At 41.8% G+C, this 25,871-nt stretch overlaps 2 protein-coding genes across 2 annotated transcripts in view; both read left to right on the top strand.

Annotated features, from left to right (window-relative positions):
- Positions 1 to 4,300, top strand: part of psmb13a (proteasome 20S subunit beta 13a) — a 7,598-nt gene extending 3,298 nt beyond the window's left edge. The window contains exons 5-8 of the mRNA XM_064348909.1: positions 338 to 453; positions 1,877 to 1,935; positions 3,314 to 3,465; positions 3,764 to 4,300. Of these exons, the coding sequence (XP_064204979.1) occupies positions 338 to 453; positions 1,877 to 1,935; positions 3,314 to 3,465; positions 3,764 to 3,875 (439 nt within the window). The 3' untranslated portion in view covers positions 3,876 to 4,300. The remainder of the gene's footprint in view (positions 1 to 337; positions 454 to 1,876; positions 1,936 to 3,313; positions 3,466 to 3,763) is intronic.
- A 1,549-nt stretch (positions 4,301 to 5,849) lies between these two features.
- Positions 5,850 to 10,917, top strand: psmb8a (proteasome 20S subunit beta 8A). The gene is made up of 6 exons (XM_064348949.1): positions 5,850 to 6,261; positions 7,055 to 7,205; positions 8,743 to 8,854; positions 9,278 to 9,407; positions 10,077 to 10,281; positions 10,636 to 10,917. Exons 1-6 carry the CDS (start codon positions 6,115 to 6,117, stop codon positions 10,722 to 10,724), a joined length of 834 nt encoding a protein of 277 aa, XP_064205019.1. The 5' UTR covers positions 5,850 to 6,114; the 3' UTR covers positions 10,725 to 10,917.
- Positions 10,918 to 25,871: the final 14,954 nt, after the last annotated feature.

The raw sequence follows: 25,871 nt of genomic DNA, 5'->3' as shown, positions 1-25,871 counted from the left end.
GTGTGTGAGAGTGAGTGTGAGTGAATGTGTGTGTGCGTGCGTGCGTGTGTGAGTGTGTGTTTGTGTGTGTGAGAGTGAGTGTGTGTGCACATGTGTATGTGTATGTGTGTGTGTGCGTGTACATCTGTGCATGTGTGTGCGTCTGTGTGGAGTAGTGGAGTAGTGTAGTTATGTCATATATGAATATTTTATCCCATCAGTAGCTGGACACAGTCAGGATGTTAACCGGCACAGGTGTCTGGGCTAACAACCTACACATTAGGAGGGCGATCATGGATTGGCGGTGTCAAATTAATAAAACCGATTGGTTGGTTGTTTTTTTGTGGGCGGGGTCTAGGCACAAAGGGCAGATCAGTGCCATGCTGCTGCTGGGTGGAGTGGACTGCACCGGGCCCCATATCTTCACCGTCGGCCCCTACGGCTCCGTCAACAAGGCCCCCTTTGAAACTATGGGTTTGTATTTTTGGCTACGAGGCCCAGGAGGCTCTGGGCGTTGTCGTGGTTTTGGAAATTCAAACAGCAACCAGGGAAGTCACCGGGTTTAATCCACGCCGTGGTGTCCATTGTGTGTCAAAGTGCTGCTGTACTTCTCCCTTAAATGTGCCACTGTTCAAAGGGAATACTTGGCAGGTGTAGGTGCACTGTATGACTAAAAGTATCTGGACACCCCTTGGTCTGGGGCAGTTTTTCATGATTTGGGCTAGGCGTTCCTTCAAAGTCAAATCTTAATGCTACAGCAGACAATAACATTCTACACAATTCTGTGCTTCCCCAACAGTTTGGGGAAGGCCCTTTCTTTTTTCAGTGTGACAGTGCTTCCAGGCACACAGTGAGGTCCATATAGAATTTGTTTTGTTAAGAAGGGAATGGGAGAACTTCACTGGCCAGCACGGAGCCCTGACCTCAACCCCATCCAACACCTGGGATCGATTGGAAAGCCAACTATGAGCCAGGCCTAAATCACCCAATCAATGCTCAACCTCACTAGTGCTCTACTGGCTGAATGGAAGCAAATCCCTGCAGCAATGCTCCAACTTCTAGTATAATGCCTACCCAGAAGAGTGCAGGTTGTTATAGCAGAAAAGGGTGGACCAAATCCATGTTCATGCCCACAACTTTGGAAGAGATGTTGGTGTCCACATACTTTGGTCATGTAATGTATTTTTCAGTGGATGCAGGCAGGTGATTGGGTGTGAGTGCACAGACAGGCAGGTGATTGGGTGAGTGCTCAGACAGGCAGGTGATTGGGTAAGAGTGCAGAAACAGGCAGGTGATTGGGTGAGATTGTAAAGGCAGGTAGATGCACAGTATTTTGGGTACCTGCCACAAACAATTACAGTTTTATAGATAATGAAGTAGAGTCAGTGGAACGAAAATGTTTCTTGGATACAAATTGGTTTGTGGCCTTGGGATTAAATGACATTTTAAAAAGTCACTATAAGGCCACTCATTTTTTATTTTAGTATCTTACGGAACAACAACAACAAAGTTTAGCGTTCATATGCATTTCTGTGTTAGCGAGGGGCATTGGTGGCTCAGAGCTCCCGTCTGCCACGCCAGCAGCCCCAGTTCGTATCCCGGCCAATGCCCCAAAAAACCCAGCCACTGGGGATGCGCAAGTCAGCGCATTCTCAGTGCCGGTCCCAAGCCTGGATAAAATGGGGAGGGTTGTGTCAGGAAGGGCAACCGGCGTAAAAACATATGCCAAATTAAATATGCGGATCTGATCCGCTGTGGCGACCCTGAAGGGGAACAGCCGAAAGAAGAAGAAGAAGATTTCTGTATTAACAAAATACAGCTACAAGAGCTCCTTTCACTACATTACTGTCAATATGCACAATATGCACATTTACACGTGTTTTTGCTTTCATTTCAGGGTCTGGAAGCCTCCCAGCTTTGTCCGTTTTTGAAGACCGTTTCAAACCCAACATGAGTGTGAGTTATGAAAAGTTATTAAACACCCTGTGCAATCACTTTTTTTCTATTTTAAGTGTTCATTAAGCCATGAGATAAAGTCTATACTTACCTTTCCAAATTTTTACACAAGAACATAAATTTATTTCAATGTGAAGTATAGTGCTGCTGGATAGTATGTGAACCTCTTATGCTATTACAGATTTTTGTATTCTTTACCATGAAATCTTTATTTAATCAGAACCGGTCTTTTTTTTTATCTTCCATAACAGGTTTATAGTTACCAATTCCATATGTTGGTTTAGAGGAAATCATGTGTTTAGTAGAAAAACAAAATTAAAAAGGAATTAGAGCAGGTGTAAAAATAAGTGAACCGCAAGTTGCATTGGTTAAATCAAGTAGGTAAGTAGAATCAGTAGAATGATTGGGTACCAAATTAACCAATCAAAGGAGAGATCTTTAGGAAAGCGTTTGGGTGGGACTGATAAATAGAGGTAAGAAACTTGGTCAGTTTGGTGTAACCCATAAATCATCTCAAAAAGATTTGAGCTCCATCAGTCCACTGTGAGGCAAATAATCTGCGATTACAAATGCAGAACATTTACCGTGACAGCAACTTGGACTGGAAGTGGAAGCCCTTCCAAAATAGCCCCAAGAGCCACAAGAAAAATAATAAATGAGGTAAAAGCCAACCCAAACATAACATCTAGAGATTAGCAGACCTCCCTTGCTGCATCTCAGGTAACTGTGCATGCTTCAACAATTAGGAGAACTCTGAATCAAAATGGCATTCATGGGAGGGTTGCTAGGAAGAAACATCTGCTGTCAAAAAAGAACCAATCTGCCCGTTTTTTTTTGCCAGAGACCACCTGGACAAAACTGAAGGTTTCAGGAAGTCCATTTTCTGGACAGATGAGTCCAAAATTGACCTTTTTGGTCACAATCAAAACCGCTATGTTTGGGGAAAACCCAGCACTGCCTACCACCAAAAGAACCTTATCCCAACTATATTGCCCAAATATATTGTATTTTTTTTTGTGTGTCTATCCTTTATTGGTAATGTCTTTTTTACAAATTGGGGTTCAGATGAAGATTGAATAAGTTTATTTAAATATTCTATATAAAAATTATGACCATCCCTATAGAGTTCACAAACCTTCAAACAGCACCTGTATATAATTTCTGAACCCAGGTCCTGGAGGTGTGTTTTGTAGGAATATTCGCTTCAAGTTAATTTCTTATTGGCAGCCCACAGAGTGCTCAAGTTATAGTGGAAATCAGCATACTTACACGAGAAAGGCAGGAGATTGAGCCAATAGGAAAAGGGAAATGGGGAAAGGGGGTTGGGCTCAGCTGGTGTTCTGATTGTCTCTGATTTTGATTGGTTGTTAAATGTCAGGAGGAGGAGGCCAAACAGCTGGTTCGGGACGCGATCGCGGCCGGGATCGCCAACGACCTGGGCTCGGGGAGCAACGTGGACCTCTGCGTCATCCGGCGGGACGGGGTGGAGTACATCCGCCCGTTTGAGGCCTCCAACTACAGGGGCCAAAGGTCAGTCTGGTTCAGAACGGCAACGGCCTATGAACAAGAAGCAATGGTGGCAGAAAAAATTATCCTTAAAGTGATATTTGTTCTGAATTTTTTTGTGTTCTCCTTATCTTCCCAATTTGGAACACACCATCTTATTTGCAGTCCGGTCCCCTCACTGTTACACTGTGCACAGATACATAAATATGAAAATCACCTTTATTAAACATGCTTTAATGATGAATATCCTTTTACTCTAGTTTTTTTCTTATGAAACAAATGCAAATGGAAGCAAATGCTTCAATTTCATTCAATTCACCAGGTTGGGGAAATACAAGTATGACAAGGGAACCACTCCAGTCCTCAGTGAACAGACCACCAAGCTGCAGGTGGACCTGGTTGAAGAGACCGTGCAACAGATGGAGGTTGTGTAACACGCTATAAGATCCCCTGTGACACAGCGTCTGTATATTTCATGGTTCCATCATGTTTATGCAAAATATTCCTTTCTGTCAACCTGTTGTGTGGTTCTGAGAATAACGTGTGACCCTGTGTGCTGTTTTTCTTTGCTACAATTTACACAGTAAATGAGACAGAGTAAAAGAGTGAAAGGCAAACAACAATCCTTCAATGACTTAATTGTGAATCAATTTAACACATTAATTTGTTGATTTTTTTGTTGTTATTTTAGTTTTTCAGCTTTCATTGTCAGGGCACTGTTTTGATGTCAATGATAAATATTCCCAGGGACTGCTGAAGGTTGGCTGTAAGGAAATTTTTGCTTGCAGGCATGAGAAGCTATCACATAAATACACTGTGAACAGGGCATAAATAAAATGCATACTGTTTGGAAATAAAATGTCTCTGATTTTGTGGATCATAGTTCAAGGTTTGTCAGCTCACCATATATGCACAAACACACAACTGTACTGTATAGTTTCCAGTAATAATACAACTAACAGAGTTTAAATGAGACCAGTAGGGGTTGACTGCTTTCTGTCAGTTTAAAAAGCAATCTATCAGAGTTTATAACAAAACATTTTACTGTATATAAAGGAGTGATATGCATAGTTTTAAAACCTCTCCTGTCAACTCTCAAAGGTGTTCGGTGAACAACCTCATACACCTAGTCCTGCCTAGCAACAAGTGACATCTATTTTTTCTAGCATTCTAACTTGACCAGAATGTCCGGTGGCAGTTTTATTGAGGACAAAGCGGTGTCTGCGTAATTTCCGGTTCAACCTGAAAATTGACTTGACGTTGCAGTTGGTACAATTGTCATCAACACATTTTTGCAAGCTCCAACAGATTTTTTCCCGTTTTTCAGTCGGACAGGTTACTTCTGGATCAATATAGCAGCCTAAAATGTTTTTAGGTTTCAATCCCTGTCTTCATTGTGTATTCATTTCAGGAATTCTGGAATATTTTATTATTGGTATTATTATTATTGTGTGGTGACCATGTACCAAAGGTGTGTAGGAATCTTGTTTTGGTTGCTCAGATTACATTAGGGGCCTTCAGATTTAAAGGACAAGACAATTTAACAAAATCAGATCTTGACAAAAATCCGATTTGTTACACAGGTGAACAACCTGGATGCAACAGACGCTACTGACCCTGTGTACTTACATTACATTGTCATCAATATATTTCCTCTCTGCAACCATTTTTCAGTTTAGAACCTGTTATACAAATGTGACCACCACAGAAGCCAAAGAAATAGACAAATTTCCTAGTTTAAAAAAGTATTTTCCACAAAACATGGCCATTAACTGTTGTATCAATTTGCCTGAAATTTGACACAACTAAAAACTTTTCAGCGAGTTGTTTAATTAGAACTATGTGAGTACAAAAACATAGCTACTACATGGAGTTAAATTTCAGATATAACCAAGATATAATCCTACTCATTTCTAAATCCTAATTTAAAATTCTTGGGCATGTAGAAATAGGCTACTCACAACGGGACCATTGGCCACCTTTGGCAATGATTAGAAATATAATTATTGGAACCATAAGGCCTGCTATTTTTAATTGGACAAAATTTGGAATATTTTGCAAAACAGATAAACAAAATAAATCCGTAGGACATGTCATCATAGCGAACTTGGCCACAATTTCTATTACTAATTTGGTTCACACCGTTTAATTCTTTGAGTCCGATCATTCGATATTGCTACACCCATAAATTTGGAATGCAAAATATATACATTTGTTATCTTTGTACGCTCAATCCCAGCACTGACTGCCTGCTTACGTGAGTGGGTTAAAGAGCACACGTCGTTCAGGAGTTCAGCGTTCCGGTAGATTTGAGGAAACGCATCCCCTTTTCTCCCTATCGTATTATGAAGGGTATTGCAAGCGAGAGGCGCGTGTAACCAGTGCAAACGAGTTCCGCCTAGCAACACGGAGATGGATTGATAGTCCTCAGTGATAGGTAGTTTAATAAGTAACTTACTGGTGAAGACCGAGTTTCATTAGCCATATGTACATTTATTCAAAATACACTTTAAAATACATTTTAATATACCTCTACCTTTAGGGAGGCGCGTTACAGTAATTCACATCTGTGTTACGTCCCTTAAAATCAAATGACGTCGCCCGATATAAACTGAAAAACAATTTCACTTTCATTTTCTGAAAGACTCAGGAAACCCAATATCTGCATCGTGAATGAAAATGGCCCTTCTTGACGTTTGCGGAGGGTCAGATTGGGTTAAAGAAGACTGGTTCAGTGACGAGAAAGCGTCGGTGGATAAAGTAAACCATTTCAATTTCGCAGCTCACAGACAGGAGTTCGCGGTACCGGTCGGAATCGATGTAAGTGGTTACGTCGACCATTGTCGCCACTGCTGACTGCTACAGTAAGCTGTTAACAATGGACAATTCGCGCTTTTTATTAGATTGTAATAAGTTAACTTAAATGACACAATTCATTTATATCTTTTTGCTTGTAAAAGTTGGTGTTAGTAGGCTATCTTCCATTCGATTAGTGTGAGTAGAATGATTTTTAAATGTCTCGCCCAGGGACGTTGTGCTGTGCGCCGGCCTCCTTACTGAAGATAAATATTCAACATTAATTTGGACAATCAAAATATTTACATTTGTTGGATAGCTTGAATTGTTTAAATACTTTTCAGTTGTACTACTTTACTTTAGTATACTGTGTTGTATAAAAGCACTTACAGCAGCTATGTGGGCTACTTCATTTTCAAGTCGCTTCTGCTAAACCAGGTATCGTCAGGTAACATAATCGGTGACTGTTCAGTAAATGTAATCATATTTTCAGATGATGGATTTTTGTTCAAAATTCCATATAAGGAATTGATATGGTTACTACAGTATAGGAGTACAATATGCCCCCTCCCTACAAAGGTATCTTTTTGTTGTTACAGCACAGTATGTCACTTTAAAAAAAAATACAATTTATATACATAAAATTGCATTTATACAGCTGGATATGTACTGAAAAAATTCAGGCTAAGCACCTTACACAGAGGTACAATGGTAGTGTCTTGCCTGGGAATCAAACCTATGACCTTTAGGTTACAAGACTAGCTCCTTACCCATTATACTACACTGCTGCCCTCCTTTTCCCCTGCTGTCTGTGCAGCCGGTGGCGTTCCTGAAGCCGCTGTCCAGCAGCGATGGAGTGGACGGAGTGAAGATCGAACTGAACCATGGGACCACCACTTTGGCCTTTAAGTTCCAGCATGGGGTGATGGTAGCCGTGGATTCCAGGGCTACCAAGGGCTCTTATATCGGTGAGCAATGTGCACGCAAATAAAGAAACACACACGCTAACACACACACACACATGCACACACACTCTGCCAAAACACACACACGCTAACACACACACACACATGCACACACACCCTGCCAACACACACACACACGCTAACACACACACGCACACACATGCACACACACCCTGCCAACACACACATACACGCTAACACACACACACACACACATGCACACACACTCTGCCAACACACACACACGCTAACACACATGCACACACACTCTGCCAACACACACACACGCTAACACACACACACACACCCATGCACACACACTCTGCCAACAAACACACACGCTAACACACACACACACATGCACACACACTCTGCCAACACACACACACACACACACACACATACTCTACCAACACACACACACACACACCCTAACACACACACATGCACACACACCCTGGCAACACACACACACCCGAACACACACACATGCACACACACTATGCCAACATACACATACACTCTCCCAACACACACACTCTGCCAACACACACACACCCGAACACACACACATGCACACACACTCTGCCAACACACACCCGAACACACACACATGCATACACATCATGCCAACACACACACACACACACACCCTACCCACACACACACACACCGAACACACACACATGCATACACATCACCAACACACACACACACCCTAACACACACACACACACACACCCGAACACACACACATGCATACACATCATGCCAACACACACACACACACACACCCTAACACACACACATGCACACACACCATGCCAACACACACACACACCCTAACACACACACATGCACACACACCCTGCCAACACACACACACACCCTAACACACTCAACCTCTCAACACACACACACACACACAAACCCTAACACACATCCACACCCTAACACACACACACACACACACACAGACGAACCCTAACACACATCCACACCCTAACACACATACACACACACACACACACATACCATAAGTCTCACTCACACACACACACATACCATAAGTCTCACACACACACACACGTACACACACTCTCCCAACACACACATACACACACTCACACACGCACACTCAACACACACATGCACACCCTAATACACACACACACCCTCCCAACACATACTGTACACACCCACACACACACACACACTCTCTTCCATCACGCACACACACCTCTACACACACACAAGAAACCTCCCAAAACACACACACATGCATATACACCCTAACACACACACATCCTCCCAACACACACGCACACAGGCAGATACAGCCTAACACACATACACTCGCACACACACGCAGATACACCCTAACACACACACACACACACATACACACACTCACTTCCATAAACACTCTCACAGTATGGGAGACGCAGAGAATAGCACACTGAAGTCAGTTGTCGTTCTGTGCAACAACATATAAATTAAAAAAATATATAAATAGCCTAACAAGCTTACTTTTTTGCAGCCGGTCAATTCTATAACAAGGTCATCGAGATAAACCCCTACTTATTGGGTACCATGTCTGGGAGTGCAGCGGACTGCATGTACTGGGAAAGGTTGCTGGCCAAGGAATGCAGGTGGGATTGGTTAATTTACTTGTTCATCCATCTATCCATCAATTCATTTATTATCTCACTCATCATTAATTGATTGCCCCCACTTTTTTCCCCTTCAAAAGATATGTGAAAATATACATTAAAAGAATGATACATGTCTATGTATTTTAACATTTCACAATATATTGACATACAATTTTTTTGCCACTTCCATATGTTATATGTATTAAACTGCTTTGAAATAAACTTCACCTGGTGTGTTAGATCTAAATCAGTCCCTGATTGAAGAGGAAGAATGAAAATCAGCAGTACTACTAGCCCCAAAAGGGCCAGATTTGATTGTTCTCCCTGACATATACTGACATATAATGACCCAAATGTTTCTGTAAGGAGACATGGATGCAAAGGTAACCGTTCCCCCCCCCCCCCCCCCGTGCTTCCCAGGGTATACGAGCTGAGGAACAAGGAGAGGATCTCAGTGTCTGCTGCCTCCAAACTGCTGGCCAACATGGTGGTGGGTTACCGGGGAATGGGCCTCTCCATGGGCACCATGGTCTGCGGCTGGGACAAGAAGGTAAGGGGGCACATAACTTCCTGTTTCCTGTTTCCCGAGAAGCCCCCCCCCCCAAGACATTTCAAGTTTTGAAGAACAACGATGTTTTCAAATCAGAGATAATAAAGTAGTCGCCAAGTAACAATTGGTTTACAAAGTAGCAATTATTGGGAGCAATCAGTTTGTGGCAGTATTCCAATTAAGCCCTTTCCGTGATTCGGAATAATGTGATTTTTTTCTAATACCAGGGTTTACATAGATTTATACTCGGTCTGAGTTCTCTGTAACTGACGTAATAACCAACTCTTGCAATTTGATTAAGTATAAAAAGAATTTCTTCATACGTGAAAAGATGATTGCTTACGTACTGGTTTGGAACTGAGTTGGAATTGGAGCATTTGGTTCATTGCATCTAGCGACCTTTCACAATTAAGATGTTTACATACACCAATAAATCAACTGAACAAGGACCTGTTTTAATGGAGTTGCGATTACTCAAATTTCAAGCTTACCCCCAATTAAGCAATGGAGATAAAGATCAGATAAAGGCGTTTCCGTGACAACTTCCAGTCGGAGTATTGCCTCCGTCGGATTAGAAGTCAAATTATTACATGCGTGTGAATGGAGCCGCTGTGAGATTTTTCATCCTTAAACCCCGCCCACTTATTCTGGTGAACCGTCCAATCGCAGGGCCCCGGCCTGTACTACGTTGACGACTCTGGGCTGCGTTTGAGCGGGAACATGTTCTCCACCGGCTCGGGCAACTCCTACGCCTACGGCGTGATGGACAGCGGGTACCACTACGACCTGACGGTGCCCGAGGCCTACGAGCTGGCGCAGAAAGCCATCTTCCATGCCACCTGCCGGGACGCCTACACCGGAGGAACCGTCAACAGTAAGACTCCGGCGTTCCCCTAAACTGTGATAGGCCAGCAGGATCACCATCAAGAAACCGTCATTCACGTTAAAATATACACTCGAACGGTGACCCAAACAGTTAAATAAGCCTTTTAATAGTATAAACACACACACACACACGTATTTGTTATTTTCAATTTACAAATGAAAAAAGATATTCCTTTTTCACCAATAAAAAGGATTTCATATTTGAAATATGTTGACTGTTCCATAGTGGTTTTCAGAATTAAAAAAGGGCCAGGCCGCTTCAGTGACCTGGTGAGTCCTGTGCGATACAGAAAAGGGATTTTTGCTGGAGGCCGTAGCTCAGCCTTCTCTCTGCGTTTTACAGTGTACCACATGAGGAAGGACGGCTGGATCAAAGTCTCGCAGGAAGACGTGGCGGACCTGTACTACCGCTTCGCCAGCGAGAAGAAGTGATTCCCCGTGCCACAGCATCACACAATACCCTGGAAACAGGAAGCAGGAAGCAGGAAGCCCACGTCCTCATTTTCGCTCGCCATATTTCACGATCATCATGTTTGCTGTCGACCGACATGTATGCGGTCCTGGACGGGAAAAATTTATTTCGGTTTTGGGCTGTCATTCTTAATAAACTGCAATGTTTTGGGCATGTTTTGTGTGTGTTTATTGGAATGAAACACTTCTGGAGGTTGTGTTTGCATCATATTGTAAAGTTTGTATTTAAATTGACTAAATACTACATTGTGAGCTTTGTGATGGCACCTAAAACACAGTGTAAAATATTCCACAAATTTAATATTTAAATATTCTCGCAAATTTAAATATTCTCAGATTTTACCTCATTAGCGCTAATTATATGAATAAGACATGTATAAGACATACTTTGTTTCACACCAGTAAATACACAGTGTGTTGAGAAATGCAAACAGTGATCTGTAAGCTTTAAAAATGTAACCTGACAAGAATGGTTTACAAAAATTGCAACTTATCATTTGTACCATGTACCATTTTACCACTGTTTAGCTTTATGATAAGTTCTACTGCCACTAATCAGCATGGACCTTAAATGGCCGTCTTCATTTTGTCTGCAGTAAAAGTACTCACCATTTCTATACATTTCAGTCCATGCAGCTTCATGCCTAACTGCAAACATTACATTACAGGCATTTAGCAGACGCTCTTATCCAGAGCAACTTACACACCTTCTTTCTTTTTTACATAGCATTCACATTGCATCCATTTATATCCATTCCAGCTGCATATATACTGAAGCATTGCAGGTTAAGTAACATGACCACAGAATCATTCAGGTCTGATGGGTGTAAGATTAGGAAACGTCCTCATACCAGTTCAGTTAGACGATTGTCTAATAATGATAATGATCATACATATTTTAAACCATTTGGCAGCATTGCCTTTTGGGTTGATTTTTTTTCTCATGATTTTCACGCCCAGGTTATTTGAATATGTGACTTGTGCGCATATCGGAATAAACTCTTTCACCATTCAGCTTGTCTACAAACAAAAGTTATCTGAATTTTGCTATGTGTGTGTGAGAGAGTATACTGCACTATATTGACATAATTTTTAAAAATGATATATGTATATATAGATATATAGATAGATAGGTAGATATAGATATCAGTTTATTGCAATGTCAGTAAGTTGCAAAAATGTGTATATTGTTCCATATATTGTGAAGAGTTGCAATATATTTATGACATATTTAATTTCAGTATAATCTGTATATTATATTCAGTACATTTCCATTCAGAGAGAAAAATTGAAAGCAAGAGAGAGAGGGAGAGAGAGAGTGAGTAGAGGAAAAGGAGGGAGAGAGGAGTAAAGGAAAGAGTGAGAGAGTGAGAGAGAGAGGGAGCGAGTAGAGGAAAAGAAGAGAGAGAGAGCGTTTTTGTATTCATATTTGTCATAATGGAGTTTCTGGTGTTTCCCGATCAGCAAGCCTGGCCTTGTTTGAAAGGTTCATTCTGCCGTGGTGACACACCTCACCGCCGTCCCAGCCCCCGCCCCCAACCTCAACCCCACCCCCACCCCCCAGCCTGTCTGGCGATGTGCCTGGCAAATTAACCACCTCGCCTCATTCCGTCAGATCGCTGAGAGCACTGCTCCATCGCCCCCTACTGGACACCACCGATGCCTAGAGCAGGAACCAGAGAGGGAGAAAAGGCGGGAAAGCTCTGGCAGCCATTTTGTCACCAGATCAGCCATCTCATGGCACAGCACCGTCACAAAATGGCACGGGCTGAGTCACTCGTGCAATAGGAGAAAGAGAGCGGGGAGAAAAGCCCTCTTTCCTGCCATAATTTCCCACAATTCCCTACCATCATTTCTCACGATTCATCTATTAAACAACTTTGGCCCTGTCACCCCTTGTTTGAAAAACGCATGTGTGAGAATTTATAAAACTGTATGGTAGGTATCAGCCTGTATGTATGTGTGTGTGTGTGTGTATTCTTGTGAGAGAGAATCTGATTACATATTTAGATTGTATATTGGACGACATCTGATGCAGGTGGCCAAATTGCTCTACTAAAGTTTTGTACTGGGACACAGTTACAAACTGTAACTCCAGTGGTCTCACTACAAGTTTGGTCCGCAGGGTCTCCGCAGGGTCTCCGCAGGGTCTCCGCAGGGTCTCCGCAGGGTCTCAGGGTGAGTGTGTAAGAGACATACGATTAGGCATCAGTCTGCCTGCCCTCCGGGAAACGCAGAACCAGGAAGATTCCAACACACAACAATGCGAAAGGGGCGGGGTTAGATTTGAGAAAAGATTTCTAAAAAAATGGCAGAAAAAAAAAGGAGCCAGATTTTGAAAATGCCGCATAGGCTACCGCCCACAACTACAAGGTGTGGAATTCTGGGAAGCTCCACACCAGTTCCGCGCACCGTTAATTGATTTCAGGAAATAAGATGAAAAAATAAATAAAAACCTTTGAACCCCTGGGTTTGGTGACAACCTTTCACCCCTTGAGAAAAATCGGGATCGTCTCCGACAGCCTCCCCCTGCTGCAGCTTCCGGGGGGTGCGGGTTTTGCTCAGCTTTCTCCTGGGTGTTTTAACCGCCTGCACCGCCTGCGCCGCCTGTCCGCGAGCGTTAGGGCGCGTCTGTCACGCCATTTGCGGGTGGTGTGGCGGCGGTAGCACAGAACAGACCAGTTTCGGTGGGTTGGTGTTGACCCAGTCTGGCTGCCTGCGTCTCCCCGGAAACCACCCCGTCCCGTTTCAGTCATGACCAAACTGCGGGCACGCCCTGCACTGCCGGAGTCAGGGCGTCCCTCCACCGCCCCCTACTGGAGACCTGAGGTGGAGAGAGAGAGAGCGAATGGGTGAGGGAACAGCCAGCAGCCATTTTGTCGCCTAACTGAAAGGCTCAGAAACACAAAATGGTGGAGCGATAAGGCAGTGTGTGAACAGGAACACCGGAGGAGACAGAACCTTTCTGATTATGACACGTCTTAAACGGCTACATTCTGGCACGTTCCTAAACATCTTTACTGTCGGAGGGGAAAACCCCCAAAAAACCTGGACTAGTTCCCCATGGGTAATTCACGGGAGATTGTGCATTCATGTGCAGATTATATTGACAAACATTGACGATTTTTCTGATACGTGTTAAAGGACAATCTTTTGTGTGTGAGTGTGAGTGTGTGTGTGTGTGTGTGTGAGGTGAGTGTGTGTGTGCACGGTTATGTGAGTGTGAGCGTGTGTGTGTGCATGGTTTTGTGCGTGTGTGTGTGTGTGTGTGTGAGTGTGAGCGTGTGTGTGTGCGTGTGTGTGTGTGTGTGTGTGCATGGTTTTGTGCGTGTGTGTGTGTGAGTGTGTATGTGTGTGCATAGTTATGTGAGAGTGTGTGTACTGCTCTGCGAGTGCACTGGCATGTCAGCAGGCGATGTGGTAATAATGTAACTGTGGTAACTCTTTGGCATGCGATCAGCGTTGCTCTGGAAAGTCCCGCTCCCGCCATTTCACTTTTGCTTCTGGGGAGCTTCGGCTTCAGCGTCCGATAAATCACCTGATCTGCCCATCCCCTCACCAAACCCAGCCAAACCCAAACCAAGCCTTGAGTCTCATGACTGGAGGGCAAGCTTCACCCCCCCCCCCTTCCCTTCACACCCTCCACTCCACTATGGGATGCCGTTTGTAAAAAAGATACACCCGCTGTAACCCAGCTCGATTTTTGCACATTCAGCATCTCCAAGTGTAAAAAAAAAAGAACTAAAATTTTCAAATGTCACTTCTTTTAAACATTCAGAGAAAAACTTTTTACAATTAAATAAAGAAAAAACAGAGATACTTAATATAGGAGCAAAGGCTCAAAGAGAAAAACCTCCGTCTATCTAGAATCTCTGTCAAACACCAAGTTACAAACCTGCTTTTGTCACTAAATCAGCTTTCTATCACTTAAAAAACATTGCTAAGGTGCAGGGTTTTATTTCACAGTCTGACTCAGAGAAACTAGTACATGCTTTTATTAATAGCAGACTTGATTATAGTAATGCTCTTTTTTCTGGTCTCCCCAAAAAAACTATTGGTCGATTACAACTCATACAAAATGCAGCAGCACGAGTTCTGACCAGGAAGAGAGCACATATTACACCTATTTTAAAATCTTTACATTGGCTTCCTGTCAGTTTTAAAATTGATTTTAAAATTATTTTATTAGTTTACGAATCCCTGAATGGTTCAGCACCTGAGTACATGTCTGACATGCTTCAGAGGTATGAACCTGCCAGGTCCCTTAGATCCTCTGGTACCGGCCTTCCTGTTGTTCCAAAGGGAAGGACTAAAAAGGCTGGGGAGGCAGCTTTTAGCTTCTATGCCCCCAGCCGTTGGAACACCCTGCCAGAGGATCTGAGGCACACAGAAACAGTAGATGGTTTTAAACGGAAATTAAAAACATACCTCTTTAGCATGGCCTTTACCTAGAATGCTCTTATGTCTCAATTTATACTACATTTATCTCAAATTAGTGTTTGTCTCTCTGCCGCCCCCAATTTTTTAATTTTATTTTATTTTATTTTATTTTATTTTATTTTATTTAACTCTTTCGGTATCATGTTTTTGGTATCTCTTTGTACCGTTTGCACTGTTTTCCATTATCTCCTCTGTAATATTTTTAAATTCCTTCTTTTTTATTTTTATGTACAGCACATTGAGCTGCATCACTTGCATGAAATGTGTTCTATAAATAAAATTTTATTGATTGATTGATTGAAATTGGCCCAAAACATTGTCACCGCTTTTCCAAGAATAATGTTATGCATTAAAGCAAAGGCTAAAATTTCTAAAAACGTAGGAGATGTTGCTGGTTCATGGTTGTGCTAAAAGTGTAGGGGATGTTGCTAGTTTGGAGTTGGGGAATGTGGGGGCCATTTCAGCAAAGTGTTTTGAGGTGAGGTTGAGGGGTGTTCTGCTTTTCTCGTTCTGCTTCCTCTGATGGTCTGTGCCCCACGTCAATTCTCTAGGACCTCTGGCAATACTGACACATCATTGGCCGGTTTCTGGTACAGCTGACCAATCACGCTTTACTGAAAATAAAGTTTCACGTGCCCATTCATTCAGAAGCAGTGAATTAAACATTTCTTTTGTTCAGTCGTGAAGTCTGTGCATACCAGTTAAACCTGTCACTGCCAGTCCGACTCGATGGGGCAGAGGATGCCAGTGTCAGTGCCATCTCTCATCTGTTTGCATTCCTCTCCTGCCTTCTGCCGTCATCTTCCTCACGCACACACACGCACACACACATGCGCACGCACACACACACGCACACACACACACACACATACACACACACACACGCGTGCACACACACACACACACACACACACACTACACATACACTGCACACACACACACACACACTACACACACACTGCACACACACACACACACACACGCAGCAGTGACATGTAGACAGAAACCTGAGCTGCTGAAAAGTTTTGCTTCCTCACCCCTGACTCAGGTGACATTTGAAGTGAGGGTGTGTCACCATGGCAACCTGCCACTTAATCAGAAAGCAGGCGGAAGGCTGCGTTGCCGACCCGAGAACAGACTGCGGAGCGAGGCTTGGGGTCGGAGGGGCTTTGTGGCACGAAGACCTGGAAAAACTGGGCTGGAACCGGGCCGGGACCCGGCCGGAACTGGGTCGAAACTGGACCCTCTGATACCCGCTGAGGGAGCACCAACTCAAACTGGGTCTGATTCATAATGGGTGTTTTTGGGAACCGACCCACAGTATATATGATTGATACATCGTTGATACACTCATGATGTCCACGATATAAATATGCAAGCACACAAACGCACACACAAAACACACACACACACACACAAACACACACACACACGCCATAGTACACCCATGTTGACCCCCGCACAGATAGTAATAAACGACTGCCACTTAACTCCAAGCGAATAGACAGCGGTAACGGCTGCCCCATGTGGATTCAAACCCGCAGTCTGTTTATACATCCCCTTTATGGGGCACAGGGGCTACCTGATAACCCAATAGCTTTACAAAAGGAAACAACAAAAGGAATACATTATTCTGAATCAATTCAGGCCTGGCAAAATGAAAAGCTTAAAAACTAATTCTACCATACGCGTCGCTGAATGAATGTCCACAGCTTAACCTTAACCTCGACCTTAACACCTGAAACACTAAAAGCAAACATTAAAAATGTTTTTGTTTTGACCGCTTTAAAGACGCCTAGGTTCCTCCCACTGAAAGCTGAAACTCAGGGAAAGTCTTCAGTTGGACATTAGCATACTTATTGTTGATGAAATGGCCATGCGAGACCCAGCGATTTGCGCAACATAAACAAATAATTCCCTTAAGAATTACGTTTACAAATTATGCATTTAGCGGACACTTTTAGTCAGAGAGACTTGCAGATGCTGCACTTAACAAAATTTGAAAACCACCACTAGAGCCGACAATAAGCAAGGCCACAATCATACTAGTACCAGCATATGTCCAGTCAAATATTCTCTGGTGGTAAGATATTTATTTATTTATTTATTTATTTGTTTGTTTGTTTATCTCTCATATACACTTAAATATTTTATCTGGTGGTAAAATATTTATTTATTTATGTATGTATTTATTTATGTACTTACTTATTTGTTTTTTTTTTGTTTTTTATGAACTCAGTTCATACCAAGTTTATATTCTGGCCATATGGTGAGCAAAAACAATAAGGACGCTGATGCGTTATCTGAAGCATTTCTATTGTGTGCTTCGTGTTTTACGGTTGTCACGGTGATGACCTGCTTATCAAAACTGAAAGAACTCTTTCTCATGTCTGTTTACCAGCAATGTAATTACCAACACTATCGCTTTATAGTACAGAGTCCTGTTTGCTTGTTCGATCGGACCGACAAACTGCTTCAGCTTGTCCACATATTTGTTTGAGGCGAGATATTTGAAACCTTTTGAGATTTTCATTTTCGCCCACATCAATCAAAACACCATTGCCTCGTTTTGTTTCTGTCACCAAACCATGTTGTCTATCATGCAGAGACTCTCTGAGACCCTGTACAGACTATTTTTACTGTTCATTGTACTATATTGAGCAAGAAAAGTTGCGATCACAGACAAAATGAAAACAAAAACCAAATGATAAGAATACAGCATCTCATAGTAACTGGAATATTAACACACTCGGGGTCTTTAAAAAAAACTGGGATTTATAAAGTGTTTCAAGACTGGGGGTGAAAAAAAACAATTAAGCATTCTTACAATAAAATATAGAACTCTTTAAACCCTCCCATTCCCCTTCCAAAAATAAAATTACCCATGGGACAGGTGCTACCCCCACGTCAGCAGCACCAAGGGAATACCCATTACAACTGGTTCAGAAAGCAAAGGGTTGTAAATTCATGATATTGTCATCAACAGTTCATTAGTTCCCAGCATTGTTGCAGACACACAAGCAAATATTTAAAAAAAAACGGCCGGAAAGTCCCTTCGGTGAGAATATTTGTTAGGACGGTGAAGTGCGCCCCTTGTGGATTAATTTCTCTACCCCGTATATCACGTGATTTAAAATAATCGGCACCGCTGAAAAGAGTTGGAGTGGCCTGATATTTTGAACCAGAGGCAAGGATGTCATGTGATAAACAAACAAAAGGAAATCACCAACTGAAATCTTCTGATCAATTTCTTATGAAATTGTAAATGTAGCCCAAGCCTTAAGAAGTTCTTTTTCTCTCAGAACTGTCCTAGATTTTTAGTTCTCCTAGGATCGCTGTCGCTTTGGCAACAACCACGGCTTCTTATTAACGGTCTTTGCTACCCTCTAGTGACTATTTTACGAACTGCAATCACTTAGAGAAAAGTAAAGCTTGTTTCATGAAATCCCCATCGCTGCGATAGCCTCGGTGATAGATAAAAGAGCCGATTGGCTGTGTGAAGTTTGTTTTACAGTTTTTCACAATTGCTAAGACACATTTCTTGAAACCTTCACCAATTTTCTCAAAACTTTAAACACAAAACCAAATCTTCAAACTACATTTACAAAACCCCTGACCCCTGATCCCCTCAAAACCATTTAATCTGTGTTCAAAATCAAACAATGCTTTCAGATCATACACACACACAGCCAGTCAATATATAAACACTACAGAGCATTCATTAGACACTACATCAAAAAATTGAGAACACAGCGTCCAGGGCATGTAGTTACAGAAAAAAATATTTATTGTATGTAATAAATGCATTTTGCAATAAAAAAGTATAGTAATCACAATTTAGTACAGCGAATATATTGTATACTGTAAGTACTGCAAGTAATACAGTATTGAATGCCTGTATATACAGCACTTGCATAAAAATACAGTAAGCCCAAAGAACAAAGTAAACTCTAAATGAAAAGCACATTACAGTACACTCAAAAATGTTATGCAACTGCAAAATCAAAGTGAATGTTAGATTCATTCTGCCTCAGAATCATGTCTTTGTGCTGGGTCCAGCCAGAGGACTTCGTCCACATCACATGCAACGTTGTCCCTTGCCAGGCAACGGGCGAAAAACCCCCTGGTGTGCCGGATCCAGCCTCGACAACACTCTATGTGTGACACCTATGTCACCACAGGCCAATTCCATCGCCTGTAAGAGATTTTCCCTGGTATACGGGTTTTTGTCGTAGGCCTTCCACCGTCACGCAGAGAAAAACTCTTCTATTGGGTTGAGAAAAGGGCTGTATGGTGGAAGGCAAACATTTGTGAATCGCTGGTTGACGTTGAATCACTCGCGTATCCGTACACCACGGTGAAAGCTGACATTGTCCCAAACCACAACATAGACAGGACATCACAGTTGCCCGAATTTCATCTGAAATTACTGTTCTTGGTCTTGCTTTTCCTCATACTCTTCCTCCTCGTCCACCACCTCTTACACATACTCTTCCTTCTCTGCCTCTTAGATTGTTTCCATCCATTGTTGGTATCAACATTCAACGCACATGTGCCACCTGTGCACTCTGAACTGGCTTATATTCTGTAGTTTATTTGATCACATCATTAGAAACAAGTGTGAACAATTTTGAGTTGTGTGTGTAAACGATGACAACTGTGTTGTAGTTGTGTTTAACTTTTGTTACCCGTGTTTACCATTTTGCAACACAAGTGCATCACAGTGCGAAATGTGTTTCAGTGAGTGAGAATGTGTTTAGAGTTTTGCCAAAAGAGTGATTGATTCAACAAATGGGTTTAGCCCACTGAGCATTTGATTCAGAGAATGGGGTTTAGTGTTTTAGCAATTCAGAAAAACTGTAAATATGACATATGCTCTATGCATAATTTTACTTAACTGTGTGTGTGTGTAAATAAATGCGCACAAATATTTTTCGGGTTTGAAGCGTGAAATGAGGACAGTGGTGGAGAGTGTGACCTCAGCGGTGGTAGCGTGGTTTGTGGTAATGGAAATTGACTGCCTCCGCGGTGGGGGGGTGTAGGAAACCAGGTGCCGCAGTCTGTGTTATCTGTGATCATATCTGAGCCACACGAGGTGTAGCGGTGACAGAAGCAATCGTAGTGAATTGTGTACTATCGACGGCACCTGTTCGCATTCGCAAGCCTGGGGTGCAATTTCCTCGGGCACCACCAATGTGTCGCACCCACCTGCGTGGTCCATGGCAGCCATTCTCTGCCTCACTACCCATTATTTGAGGTGGAGAGAGAGAATGATTTTCAGCACGTGGAGTGTAATTCTGCAAATCACTACGAAACAATAAATATTAAGTTAAATCCAGTGTTAAGTAGTAACAGATTCCATGTAATCTGGATTACGTAATCAGATTACAAATAAAGTAACTGTAATTAGCATGGTAAATGGACTGCATTTATATAGCGCTTTTATCCAAAGCGCTTTACAATTGATGCCTCTCATTCACCCATTCGCACACACACTCACACACCAATGGTGAAAGGCTGCCATGCAAGGTACCAATCAGCTCATTGGGAGCAGTTAGGGGTTAGGTATCTTGCTCAGGGACACTTTGACACGCCGGGGAAGGGGATCGAACCGGCAACCCACCGACTGCCAGACAAACGCTCTTACCTCCTGAGCTATGTCGCCCCTGACAGCTATGTCGCATGTAATACTGTAATACTTTTGAAGCAATCTAATCACAGTTACTTTTCTAAAGATTGCATGATTACATTTTTTTATTATTTCAACATACTGTGTGTAATGTTTATGGCCTATAATGCATGTGATGTTCATGCTGTAATTTTATAGTGTTTTGTTCTGTTCACGAGGAGGCGCTCGTGGTTCATTGCTGGAGTATGGGGCACTCTTGGTTCACAGTTGGATGCTTGGAAAAACCGCGAGATTAGTAGAGCCCGGGATCATAGCTGCTGGAGCCGCGAGAGAAACAGATAGAGAACGGAAGTTTAGTAAATTCATTAAAGATTTAAGATACTACTTTGCGTTACACGTTGCACACAGAGACACCCAATATATACAGTGACACACTAACCCACACCACATGTACCCCTACACAGGAGGATGAGGAGGAACTGAGTGTATGTATTATAGGTACACATAAACTGAGGAATGTCTCATTCTGCTATCAGCTTTGAACAGATAGATTATTTGCAGTAAAAAAAAAAGGTAAGTTCTGTAGTTCAATTTTACAGTGAAAACGTAATTTTCGTAGGTAGGCTACAATAGCCGTTCGGGCGCTCTGTATCTAAAGTATTGACGTGAAGAGCGTTGTATCTGTTTAAAGATGCTCGGGCACGTAATACAGTAGCCATCTTTGCGCAAAACTAGGAGCAAAGGCACGGGATTCAAAAGTGCCTCCACTAAGGCAACAGAGTGCCAGGCTTTGTTTGAACCATTATTGCAGTCACATACTTGGCCCTTAGAGCAAGGACCCGTTGGACCACCGGAAACAGTCGTCAGCTTGCCAGCGTTTTGCAAATGACTATTACACCACAGCTGTCCGCTAGCTGCAAGAGAATTCACTTAGTTTTCATTGCATCATTGCCGCCCCCCCCCCCAACCAACCACTTTAGCGCAAACCACGCACCGCAGTTGCAACATTGGTCAACAAGATTTAGAGCACAACACAAACAAAGATCAGTAGTTGCATTGGTGACTACAGGTGTAGTGTCTATATATAAATTAGAGTAAAGATTATTCACCTGATACAATATCCTATACAGCCACGCAAAACCTTCCTACTAACCTTTGTGCATGAAATTATTTTTCATCTTTACAATTACATTAAAGTGATAAAAATAAGAAAAGAAGTAGGCCTGGCCTACTATACCACTGACAATACAAAAATTCTCAGTGGCATATTATTGGAGTGTTTTGCCCCCTCACTTTATTCCTACGATGTGCTATGTTATTAACAGCTTTAATACACATGGATTCAACCTAATATGAATCTAAATGCACATTTTGAAGGATCTATGCCATGGCGTGTCATTTGCAGCAAATAAAATCAACAAGACTTGAATGAATTGTAGCCAGATAGCATGCATTAAACTATACATAGTGCAGTAAATTGAAAAGACCAAACTGTAAGCACAAACAAGAATGTAGGGAACATTACGTAAAAAATCCAATCGTGCAGTAAATTGAAAAGATCAAACTGTAAGCACAAACAAGACATACGTTACATGGCATAATGACATACAGTTGCCAGCTCGGCACCGCTACATCTGTGTTGACCAATGCAACTACGGGGCGTGGTTTGTGCTATGCGCTAAATCTTGTTGATCAATGTTGCAACTACGGGGCGTGGTTTGCGTTAAAGGGGTTTGGGGAAAAAACTGAAGCGTTTTAATTCCCCGACAGTCCTCTTGATCAGCACACCTCTACAGTCTGCAGTCCTGCTGGGCCGACGGCTGGCCGGTAGTTAGCGACTGTGAGCTGGGTTTACCTGCAGTTTCGTGAATGGCGAGTTGACTGAGTAGCACATTGACAGGGTGACCACTAGATGTCGCTGCAGTACATACAATACAATTTCCCACATTCAAATTATTCCCAGCAATCGGACACACTGATATGTCGACTTTGCTTTTGATCAACGAGATTAAACACTAACGAATGTATAAATTCTTGAAATTAACGCGAATAGTTTTAAATTGTTTGCGTTAAATAATACTTGTTAGCGAATTTTATTTTTTGTTTCCTTGCCTTTCCTCTACTGACCTTAGCCACCTAAAATGGCCAAAACTACTTGGCCAGAGGTCCTCGATGTTATACACGCACACAAAAGCATTTCTTTCCGGCACATCTGAATGGGAGCCACATGGTAACCATTTGCACCTGTTTTGGTTGACGGAATAGTGATAACGACTCTAAAAGTCACCATTCACAACTGCTCGTGCCCACGACACTCAATTCCAAAAGCAATGCTGCCCGACACAGTAACTGAGCCTACACACAGCAAAACGTGCTGCGTTAACTCAGCTATAACAACGTCCGTCCAGTGGAGACCACGTCAGGGTAAAATCAGATTTGATTTAATAACAGAAAATGATACTGTGTAGATTACGTTGCGCAGTGTCTGTGACGATTTGGTTGGATTTCAGTTTAAATCTTTGAAGCAAATCCCGATATTGATTTCAGAGTTCTCGTTCACGTTTACCATTTTTTATTCTCTCTCATGTCATTGTTCTCACTCGTAAATTTTAGTACGTTAACAGCAGCAGCAAAATCAGACACGAAAGCCAGTAGGGATTAGGGTAACGTTCCATAAATGACACTAGGCGTACTAACATATAAACACAGGATGATTCACTTAAGAAATTGTGCATATGGGCCTCATGCTATTTATAAAACAATGCACAAACAAGGTGTTGTGTGCATGTGTGTCAACAAAGATGTAACGGTTTTAATTCATAGTGATAACTTGCTGTTTTTCCACTATAGCGGGAGGTGTTGTGATAATGTGTTACTTTAAACCTTATGTCTTAGTGATGAAAGGGCCAAGTGCCAACCTGAAATGGAGCGATCAGCCTTTCTTTGAAACAACTGAGTGGCACTGCCTCTCTCTCTCTCTCTCTCTCTCTCTCTCTGAATAATACAAGCAAAGAAATAAAACAAAATACGAACAAGAGATCATACACGCGCGCGCACGCACACACAGTATGCGCGCACATACACATTACAAACGTCAACATTTATGTAATTTTTTATACATTTATATGTGTTGTTGAAAATGTTTCGTTATTAAAAGCAAAATCATAAAGATATAAACGGATTATTGGATTGTATTAAAGAGGTTGCAGATCTCTCACACGTCTTCCGTTTATACTTAAGATGAATTAACAAAAACTGCTTATTTTCATAAATCAATTTTAAGGAAATAGAGTATATGTCATGCAGGTAGTGAATACAATCATAATTAATAAACATTACAATCACTCTTATCCAGAGCAACGTACATTTTATGTGTATTTTCATCAAAGCCATTACAATAAAAGTACACACTATCACATGCACTGTACAATTTTCAGTCTTCAAACCAACTCTTACAGAGTACATTTGGCCCCTACAAACTCACAAATCTACATCTGCATGGTCCAGAGCAGACCTGGGTCAAATTCTTGGATTACACAATATAATGTGTTTTGTATTCAAATACTTTTCTGTGCTTTGCTGATCTTGTCTGTTGTATTGGAACCAATGAAATACTTTCAAAAAGTGCAAACCCCGCCTTTTGGTCATATTGGCAGGCTCAATTACACCAAGCAAGATCAATAGAGCACAGAAAAGTATTTGAATCCAAATTGGTCCAGAGACACATGCACACTCATGTATCTACAAAAGCAAACATACAAATAAAGACACATAACACACGCACACACACCACACAACCCTGCCACACCATGAAGCAAGAAGTGAATATAGGTTTTTCATTACATTGTACACATAACTACAATATGTAAAGACAAAACCACGACCACTACATAGAAGCATGAAGTGTAATATAGGTTTACTTTTTGTACTAGCTAACTAAATAGGAAGAAAATGCCGTACTACTTTAGGCTGTTTGAAGTGTAAATGTGTGTGCCTTTTTTTGCAACCTGTACATAGGTAAAGACTCCTTCACAAAGTACTGTTGAGACTGTGGGTGAGATGTGGCTTTATCACCATCTATGTAGTTAACACCTCTGCATTTGATCAAGGGCAGCCATAAAATCGATCTGTTATTTGTGCATTCTAAAGGTTTAAAAAATAAAAAACAAAACAAAAACCAGTTAAACACCATGTGCATATATGCACATGTACACATATGCATATTTTCAAAAAAATTCTAAAAATAAAAACAGGCAATGAGAGTATATGGATTTGGCCTTTGACTCTGGCCAAATGGTTTGATCCATTCTTCTGGAATGGAGGCATGTTCTTGTTGCTTAACTTGCTTCTATAATGAACCTGCAAAAAGGAATGTATTTCTCTGAAGATTGTTCCCCCTGAAGGACATAAATAATATTCAATACAGAATTTAATCAACCAATCTATCAATCAATCAACCAATCAGTCAATAATTCAGGCATTCAATCAAACAATATGTATTGTCCCGAATGGGCATTCCAAGGTTTAAAATTACTACATGAAACAATGAATGACCAATACTGATCTAAAAAAACAAGACCAGGTCAAAACCTAGTACATTGCATGGACCTAACACATGTGATCTGGCCAACCAATGGTGTAACTTCACCACTCACTCAGTCACTCAGTCACAGACATTTGCGTTTGTAGGGCTAGCCCTGCTGTTGCAGTCAAAAAGAAAATATAACGCAAAATAAGAGCCATGGAGACACTGTCATTTTAACATTACAAGTAAATATATTTATTTATTATCACATTCATGGCATTTATAATCTTTTTTAAAATGGCTCTGAAAATGAACAGATGACTCATCCTGGTCTTGGCAGGTGCTGCAAAGCTAGTTAAAAATGGACCCCCCCTTGTGACCCTGGCCGAATGGTTTGTTCCATTCTCCAGTAGCGAGGGAATGCTCTTGTCACTTGCTTCTATCATGAATGATATTCAAACATGTCCATTATGCTGCTGTTGCATTTCAATGCATTTTAGACATCTTTATGCAA

This window comes from Anguilla rostrata, chromosome 8, assembly GCF_018555375.3.
Source record: "Anguilla rostrata isolate EN2019 chromosome 8, ASM1855537v3, whole genome shotgun sequence".
Classification (NCBI taxonomy): Eukaryota; Metazoa; Chordata; class Actinopteri; order Anguilliformes; family Anguillidae; genus Anguilla; species Anguilla rostrata.
This window is presented reverse-complemented; position numbering and strand designations above follow the sequence as displayed.